The sequence below is a fragment of the Rhinopithecus roxellana genome, chromosome 1 (genome assembly GCF_007565055.1).
Source record: "Rhinopithecus roxellana isolate Shanxi Qingling chromosome 1, ASM756505v1, whole genome shotgun sequence".
NCBI classification, from domain to species: Eukaryota; Metazoa; Chordata; class Mammalia; order Primates; family Cercopithecidae; genus Rhinopithecus; species Rhinopithecus roxellana.
In genome coordinates this window covers 29,639,848-29,649,653 of record NC_044549.1, presented here as the reverse complement: position 1 = coordinate 29,649,653, position 9,806 = coordinate 29,639,848, and the positions used below count along the sequence as shown (strand labels likewise).

Below are 9,806 nucleotides of genomic sequence, written 5' to 3'. Positions count from 1 at the left end.
AACAAACAAAAAAAAGGAACTATAATTCAGGAGTAACAGAATTATATTCCACCTGGGGTTTTCTAGTTCTAAGTGTGGTTGGTAGCAAAATGGGTTGAGGACCACACAAAGCATTCATTTCCACTACTGGACCTTGGATACAGTTCTTAGGTCCATTGACCCTGTTTTTAAATTCATTGGCAAATGGGGCTTGGTTAGGACAAGATTAGCCAGATTAGAAAACTGGAGTGAGATAAAGCTCGCAGGCCAATGGCATGTGTAGATACTTGAGAGACCAGAAAAAGGTAAGAACAGAGGGTGGGGGAGAGAATGGAAGAACACCACCAGAAGACACAGCCCAGTAAGTTCTTCTTACTACTATTTGATTCTCTCTACCTATTTTTCTCTCTTATACATAGACTTCTTTTTAATAATACTCAATGTATGGTTTTTTTCATGTAAAAATGTCATCTAAATTTATCTTCACAATACTCAGGTATGAAAAGGCAGATACTTTTATTCCTATTTCACAGATGAGGAAACAAACAAAGAATGTAAGTAATGTTTCAATGTAGTTAATAAGTGGTAGAAGAAAGCACAGAATCTAGGCTTCCTGATTGCACCTCCAAGTTCCTGCCATTAGACCCACTGTACCACTCCATAATATAGGCAAAATTGATGGCTAACAATATAACACGGGTCACCCTCTCTAAAATATTGCCTCTTCCCTTCCCAAAAAACTATGTCTCTGCATGACTGTAAGCATGTTAGTTACCAAGTGCCAAGTGACCTTGGTTTTAAAACTGGGCAGATGAGTTAATCTCACTGGCTTTCTATTCTTATTTAGCTTGTTGCTGTAAGAGGTTTAGAGTAGCTTTCTCAGGGCATATGTTAGCCTTCAGTTTTAGTGAGGAGTAAGGGACTAAATCCCGCGAAAACTTACGTGAAAACAACCTGAGGAAAAGCTGTAGACTGTGAGTCAAGATGGGGAATGGAAAATCTATAGCTGGTGATCAGAGAGCAGTTCCTACACAAGCGACCCATGTGTGGTACAGAACATTTATGACGGAATATCCATCCGGCCTGCAAACACTACATGAATTTAAGACACTTTTGGGTCTGCAAGGTCTGAATCAGAAGGCCAATAAACATATTGATCAAGTTTATAATACCTTTGACACGAACCAGGTAAGGTTTTTTACTTTTCATTTCATTGGAAAATGCTATGGTTCTGCACTCTTTCCTTTTTTCCCTATAAAATAGCCTTAAGTAAAATGTGTGCATCCCACTGAATAGAGAGGTCTTCAGACAACTCACAGCTTGCAGGTAAGTGAGTCATTAAACACTTTTAGTACTGAAGGCATGAAAATAATTGGGAACTAGCCTCTCCCACCCTAGGAAGTGTTCTGCATGTAGGGAGTTATTTTTAAACCAAATTAAATCTCGGCATGGAACTCTAATGCTATCATTTAAATAAATCTAATAAGTACAGATTGATTTACAAAGACTGTTTTCGAAGTATTTAATGCATTGGTGACATTTTATAGAAATTACAGGACTCTGCTTTTAAAAGTGATTGCATCTAGATTGGCAGATATAATCAATACAAATTAGCCAACATGTTGTCTGTACTCAAATCAAAAGTTAGAATGCTTCATATTACTTTTTTCCCCATAGTTGACCAATTTAGTTTGGGGAAAATGGAAACTTAACAGTTTTAAATTCAGACAAATTTTTGTTTCTAAAGATTGTTACTCAACTATTGTCTTGAATTTACTCATTTCTGAGGAGCTGTAGTGCATTTAATTTCATTTCTTGAAAAAACAGAGAAAAGAAGATATGAAATTGAAAAAAAAAAAAAAAAGAGAGAGAGACAAAAAAGCAACAACCTGAAATATCAGGCTCAGGTTCTGCCTGCTTTTACTTGTTTATTTTGGTTATTTTACTGTGGATTTGTATATTTCAAAATGTGTAGATGTTGATTAGAATAAAAAGGAACAGAGAAAATGCTAATAGAAAAGAAATGACTTTAGAAGGCCATCCAACTGATAATAGAAGAGAAAGAAGAAGAAGTAAACTCAATAAAATTTTTAAAAAACTGGTTATTTGATAGGATGTTTAGAATTTAGCACAGTCCTTTAAACCAAGAATCAGGTGACTTAAAAGGAGATAACAGGCAGGAACTTGGGAAAATTAAACCTGTGGAAATTAACAGCTTTTTTTTTTTTTTTTTTTTTTTTTTTGAGACGGAGTCTCGCTCTGTCGCCCAGGCTGGAGTGCAGTGGCTGGATCTCAGCTCACTGCAAGCTCCGCCTCCCGGGTTTACGCCATTCTCCTGCCTCAGCCTCCCGAGTAGCTGGGGCCACAGGTGCCCGCCACCTCGCCCGGCTAGTTTTTTGTATTTTTTTTGTAGAGACGGGGTTTCACCGTGTTAGCCAGGATGGTCTCGATCTCCTGACCTCGTGATCCGCCTGTCTCGGCCTCCCAAAGCGCTGGGACCTCGTGATCCGCCTGTCTCGGCCTCCCAAAGCGCTGGGATTACAGGCTTGAGCCACCGCGCCCGGCCAATTAACAGCTATTTTAATCCTGTAGCAATGTCAGGAACAGATTTCTTTAGGACATTATGTTATGATCTTTTGTGCTTTGTTACCAAACATAGTTAAGCACTGCCTATTTAGCATGACAGTGCTTTCCTCCTCATAAATTTTACTTAGTGTCAATGCAAGCAAAAGGCAATCTTCAAGGAACTGACAAATCAGTGGGAAAATGTGGCAGATTCCGCTTTTGTTATTAATCCTGAAATGTGTTCCAGATACTATAAGCATGCTGCCATGTTGTCTTTATTTGCCTCTGCCTGTGTATGTGTCTCTCAGCTCTCAATCTCACTTGTCTCTTTCTTTCTCTCTGTCATTCTCTGTGCTTCACTCTTTGTATGGCTGCTGTAAGCAGCCCAATATCAAGATGAAAGTCTGTTGCTCTAGACAGCAGCTTCTTAGGCTCCGAGTACTCCTGAGAGGTTAGAAAATGAGCTATCATCGAGTTTTACAGTTATTCTCCAAAGGCGTTGATGTCATATCCCATCCTAGCAGTTTGGTTGCTAGCCCAGTATTTGTGAACATTGTACATGTCAGTGGTTCACATGCAAGAACAGAAACATGCGGAAAGGAGTGCTGGGTGGAAGCAAGGATCTGCTGCCAGATGAAGCAAACTGGCAAGGAAGCAGGGGCAATGTCCAGACAGGTGTGTGTGTCCTCAGTGTGAGAGCCCTCTCAGTGTCCACCACAGGAATGGCCTGACCCATCCCGGGAGCTTAATTTAGATGGCTTGGAAGTTCTGCTGCTATTCATCAAAGACATTTTATGTTTGCTTAGGAAGGAAGTGAGCCTAAGGAGTAGTGACAAACGCCGCAAAAGGTGTGGGGGATCTCAACATAAAATCAGGTGGTAAAATGACAAGAGTAAGGATTGTTCATTATCAAGTGATATTAAGAAATGATGTGCAATTATGCACAGAAAAAGTCGTATATTAGATGAATTGATAAAACTAGCATCTGTCCAGAATCCCCAAAGATTTACTATTTCTATGCAACTTCTCTGCAGTTTTCTTTTTTGCTTTGTGTTTTTATAAGTTCGACTTTATTTTTTAAATTTTATTTTTAAAATGAATTTTATTGTGTATGTCTAAGGTATACAACATGTTATAGGATACATATGGATAGGAAAAAATGTTACTGTACTGAAGCAAATTAACATATCCATCATCTCACATAGTTACCCATTTTTTGGGGGGGGGATCTTTGTGGCAAGAGCAGTAAAATCTACTCATTTAGCATGAGTTGCACATAAGTACAATTTTGTTACTGTAGTCCTCGTGGTGTGTAATGAATCTCCAGACTTGTTCCTCCTACATATCTGCTACTTTTATCCTCTGACCTACATCTCCCCATTTCCTCTTCTCCTACCCCACTCCTCATAACCACTCTATTTGATTTTTTTTAGATTCCACATGTAAATGAGATCATGCAATATTTTTCTTTTTCTTTTATGTGCTATAGATGGAAATTATTTTAAAATGCATGTCATACTTTTCTACCTCCTCAAAGTGCTGGTAAAGCACTTTCTTGATATATCAGGGTCATTATTATGAACAGCAGTTGTTATGTTCTGTGTAATACCATGGGACACCCATTCCCATTGAAGTTTCTGGAGCTGTTTCCTAATGTTAAAAACCCTGAAAATTTGTGCTTTTATCATTGTTTGCTTTTTCTTGTTGTTCTGTCTTTTCTCCTGCTGTCAAACTCACATTTCACAGCTTTCTTATTATAATATTAATGAGCTTTTGATTTTTAATGTGCCGTTTCTAACCTGGCTTTAGATTGTATTTAAGCTAAGCAACCCTATTAGGATAGTGCTTAAAATAAAAGTAAATACATTCTGAGATTTAGAGCATAAAATTTATAATAATATTTTTTAGCTAATCACACAGCATGGTGGGTTTCTCCTTGGCATTCAATAACAATAACACTTTCTGAGTTCAAGGATGTGGGGAAAAGAGAGCTTACACACTGTTGGTGGGAATGTAAACTAGTACAGCTATTATGGAAAACAGTATGCAGGTTCCTCACAAAATTAAAAATAGAACTACCATATGAACCAGAAATCTCACTTCTGGGTATCTATCTAAAGGAAATGAAATCAATATGTTGGAAGGTTATCTGCACTCCCATGTTTGTTGCAGCACTATTCACAACCGGCAAAATTTGGAATCAACCCAAGTATTATCCATCAGCAAATGGATGGATTAAGAAACTGTGCTGTGTATATGCAATGGAATACTATTCAGCCTTAAAAAACAAGGAAATCTTGTCATTTCCACAATATAGATGAACCTGGAGGACATTATGCTTGGTGAAATAAGCCAGACACAGAAAGAGAAGTAAGGCGTAATCAACCTCACTGATACGTGGAGCCTAAGAAAGTCAAGCTCATAGAAGCAAAGAGTAGAATGGCTGTTGCCAAGGACTGAGGTTGATGGGGCAGAGGAGTAATAGGGAGATGTTTGTCAAAGGGTAGAAACTTCTAGTTATGCAGGATGAGTAAGTTCTGGGCATCTTGTACAGCATGGTGACTACAGTTAATAAAATATTTCATACTTGAAAATTGCTAAGAAAATCTTAGATATTCTCACCACAAAAAAGATAAGTATGTGATAAGATGATGGATATGGTAATTAGCTTAATTTAATGATTTCACATTGTATACACATATAAAAATAACATTGTGTACCATAAATATATATAATTTTTATTTGTCAACTATTCCTTAATAAAGCTGGAAAACCCACTTTTTGAGTGGTTATGATGTGCCTGACACTGTTCTAGGTGCACTGAATAGATGAACACATTCAACCATCACAATGGTAATGGAACCTATTTTATAGTAATGGCCATGGCCTTGGCACCTCAGACCTTTGGGTCTTTACAATTCAAATTGTGCTTGCCCTGAGTCCATGCTGCCTGGGCTTAGACTACTGCCAATGATTGAGTGCAACAAAAATACTAAGGCTGGGTTATTCCTAACAGACAGGAGAGTCCTCTGTCTATAGGCTTTGGCTCAGGGATTCCCTGGCAGCTTTGCTGGACCTTGGGTTGCAGGAATGCTTAGGACACTTCTACCAACCTTCCCTCCCTCTCTTCTTCACCTGGATCAGATTAACATCATGGTCTGACAGCTGGCTCAGCTGTTACAGACTCCCTCCCTATTTCCTTCCACACATGCATTTCTCCAAGTAAAATCCTTAAATTGAGTTGAATAGGTCTACTATCCTATTAATAAGACTCTCAGAAAAAGAGGCCAGAGAAAATAGAAGATTATGACAAAAGAAATCAGAAAAAATGGCCACTGCAGTGGCTCATGCCTGTAATCCCAGCACTTTAGGAGGTCGAGGCAGGCAAATCACTGAGGTCAGGAGTTCGAGACCAGCCTGGCCAACATAAAACCCCATCTCTTATTAAAAACACAAAAATTAGCTGGCTGTGGTGGGGTGCACCTGTAATCCCAGCTGCTTGAGTGGGTGAGGCAGGAGAATTGCTTGAACCTGGGAGGTGGAGGTTGCAGTGAGTTGAGATTGCACCCTTGTACTCCAGCCTGGGTGACAGAGTGAGACTCTGTCTCAGGAAACAATAAAAAAAAAAAAAGGGAAAAACCAGAAAAATTTCCCAGATCTATTAGACACAAGTTTCACAAGGCCCAGCATAATGTGCAGAAAGACGTCAACATACAGCATGTTCTGAGAAATTTTATAAGAAGGGTAAAGAGAAAATCCTAAAGTCTTCAAGAAAGGAAAGAAAACAGAAATAGAAACCAAAATAGCATTGAGCTTCTTAACACCAACACCAGAAGCTAAAAGTGGGAAAAAAAACCTTCCAAAATTCTCAGAGGAAATTACCGAGCCAAATCAAACACGAAGAGAGAATAAAGACATGCAAAGACTAGAAAATTTATTTCACACTTACTTTTTTTTAAGGAAGCTCTGGAGTAGGTGCTCCATCAAAAATGAGGGTTTGTCTGTTCTCACTGCTATAAGGAACTGAGAGTGGGTAATTTATAAAGAAAAGAGGTTTAATTGGCTTACAGTTCTGCAAGCTGCACAGGAGACATGGCTGGGGAGGCCTCAGGAAACTTACAATCATGATAGAAGGGTGAAGCACGTCTTTACATGGTGGCAGGAGAGAGAGGGTGGAGGGGAAAGTGCTACACACTTTTAAACAACCAGATCTCGTGAGAACTCACTCACTATTGCGAGAACAGCAAGGGGAAAAGTGCCCCATGATCCAATCACCTCCCACCAGCTCCCTCCCCCAACATTGTAATTGAAGATTACAATTCAACATGAGATTTGGGTGGGGACACAGAGCCAAACCATATCAGAGGACATATATCAACAAACAGGGAAAGAGGAATCCAACATAGGAAATCAGGTAAGGGCAGTCTCAGGATCATAGAACAGGCAAGTCCAGATCAACAGCTATATGCCGAAAACCCATTCAGCTGCTAACCCCAATTGAGAAGGAAAAAGGGGGACCCTGGGAGGAAGACCTTAAAAAATGACATTGATGAATCAGCTACTATGTTTGCGGATTTCAAAAGCAATATTAAATTGTTAATAGATATTTAACAAATCTGATGCTGTATTTGACTAAAAATAACAAGGCTAAGTACAAGAAAAACTACCAAAATTTAAAATGAAATACCTTAAACATATTTATTATGAAAATTTTCCACATACAAAAGTAGAATAGCTCTCATAGACCCATCACTCAGCTTTAGCAATTATAAAAATTTTGCCATTTTTGTTTCATTTGTCCTCCTACATGTTTTCTGTTTTTTTAAAAAGAAAAATATTCCAACGTTATGTAATCTGTCCTAAAAATATTTATTATTCATCTATACCAATAAGGACATGTTTAAAACATAAGTACTATGCCATTAGCATACCTAAAAATAACAGTTATTCTATCTTAAACTTTAAATTGACAAATAATAATGGTATATATTTATGGGGTACAATGCTATAGTATGATATACAGTTGACCCTTGAAGAACACAGGTTTGAACTGTGAGGGTCCACTTACAGATTTTCTTCCTTCTCTGTCACCCCTGAGACGGCAAAACCAACCCTTCCTCTTCCTCCTCCTCAGCCTACTCAAACGTGAGGCTATCCTGATGAGGATGAAAACCTTTATCATGTTCCACTTCTACTTAAAGAATAGTAAATGTATTTTCTCTTCCTTCATAACATTTTATTTTCTCTAGCTTTATTGTAAGAATACATTATACAGTACATACAACATAGAAACTACTTAGTCAACTGTTTTTGTTATAGGTAAGGCTTCCAAGCAATAGCAGGCTATTAGTAGTTAATACATTGTGAAATGATTAACTCAAGCTAATTAAAATATCCATCGTCTCACATACTTATCATTTCTTTGTGGTGAGAACACTTAAAATCTACTCTCTCAGTGATTTTGAAATACACATTATTATTAACTAATAATTGCCAGTATCATCTACTACCCAGTCTATGGATAAATTTTCCTGATTGTTTCAAGCATACATTTTTTTTTTTTTTTAGATTCTTGATTTGAGCTAGGATCCAAACAAGGTGCTCATGTTGCAATTGTGGTTATGACTTTCAAGTCTTCATTTTTTTTTCTGCAATAATTCTCTAATCATCTCCTCCCTTTTCATGCCAATGATTTGTTAGGGAAAGTGAGTCATTGGTTCTGTAGAATATCCCACATTCTAAATGTATCTGATTGTCCTCTTGTGTCATCTAACTTGCTTTTGGTTCTTCATATTATCTATAAACTGGTATTTAGCTGTAGAAACTTAAATAGATTCAGGTTTGTTTGGCAAGAATACTTCACAGGCACATAATTATTGGTTGTCTTTAGTGAATTGTCTGCTAGGTTCAGGTGATGTCAGGCTGATTACAATGAGGCAATTACTAACTCCATGTAAAACAAGGAAGTCAATAATTTTGGTATGCTACAGCTATGCAGAGAACAAAATGTACCATAGGCTGGGCACGGTGGCTCACGCCTGTAATCCCAACACTCTTGAAAGGCCAAGAAGGCTTGAGTGCAGGAGTTCGAGACCAGCATGGCCAACATAGCACAACCTTGTCTCTAAAAAAATACAATAAAATGTAGCTGGGCACAGTGGCTAACACCTATAGTCCCAGATACTCAGGAGGCTGAGGTGGGAGGATCGCTTGAGTCCAGAGGGGCTGAGGCTGTGGTGAGCACTGATTGCACCACTGCACTGTAGCCTGGGTGATAGAGACCCTGTTTCAAAAAACAAATTACCACAATCATTAAAATGAAACTCTGACTTTTAGATTAACTACAATTAAGGGAATCTGGTGGGAGAACAATAGTGTGCTGGTGAATGCTTCATTAGCTCAGAGGGTTCAAGGGCAGGTAACTCTGGTGACATTTGCTGATTTCCATAGAGTGAATACTCGCGCGGTGGCCAATTTTCAAGCTAATGACTGTTTAATACTTGGCTTATACAATTTAACAATCAGCTCACACTGGCAGATGAAATACGCTCCAGCACATCATTGGGTTATATGAGGGTCATAAAATTAAATACTTCTCTTTTAGTATAACAGGAAGCCAATGTCTAAAATTAATAAATCAAGATATAAGAATAAGCATCTTAATTACAAACATTGAGTAAAGACTAGGAAAAACCCCACAAGTTCAGTGTTTTAAATTATAAGCCTTTTAGTTGTATTTAATTTTAAATATGTACATGTTCTATGTACATGCTTAAAAACAGGATTCTTTAAAAATTTAAAGATAGCACAGAAGACAGCAAATCTTAGTAGGTGAGGTCAGTGATGGAAACTGCTCCTCTCAAAATTAAGATCTGTCTCTGGGGAAGACTTGGCAACACAAGTTCCTTAGTTTCTATAACTGGGAATCGTCCATTCCATTATGAGAATTCTACTGACTTGAAAGCCGATGTCCTAGACTGGTGCAAACGTGTCAAAACATAAAGTCTCCATGATGAGTCCAAAATGAAACTATGTGGCTCTGTTGTTAGTGTTACACCTAAACCAGGTGAGATGATGGGACTTGAAGTTAGGTGGGCTCCAAAGACCAGCCACAGCAACCACCACTGCCAACGCAAAACACGTTGACAGCCTGGTGAGCCTTTGAGGGCCAGGTGCAGGCCAGCACAGATACAACAGAAACTAGATTTTTGTTGCTGGCCATTGGTTCCTTATAGGCAGTGAAAGTGGGGCAGGGGCTGCAC

The 9,806-nt window shown here is 38.4% G+C and overlaps 1 protein-coding gene across 2 annotated transcripts in view; it reads left to right on the top strand.

Moving 5' to 3' along the window:
- Positions 1-830: 830 nt before the first annotated feature.
- Positions 831-9,806, top strand: part of GUCA1C (guanylate cyclase activator 1C) — a 48,357-nt gene continuing 39,381 nt past the window's right edge. For both annotated transcript variants that reach the window (XM_010386599.1, XM_030939250.1), the window contains exon 1: positions 831-1,167. In XM_010386599.1, the coding sequence (XP_010384901.1) occupies positions 964-1,167 (204 nt within the window). In that variant the 5' untranslated portion in view covers positions 831-963. The remainder of the gene's footprint in view (positions 1,168-9,806) is intronic.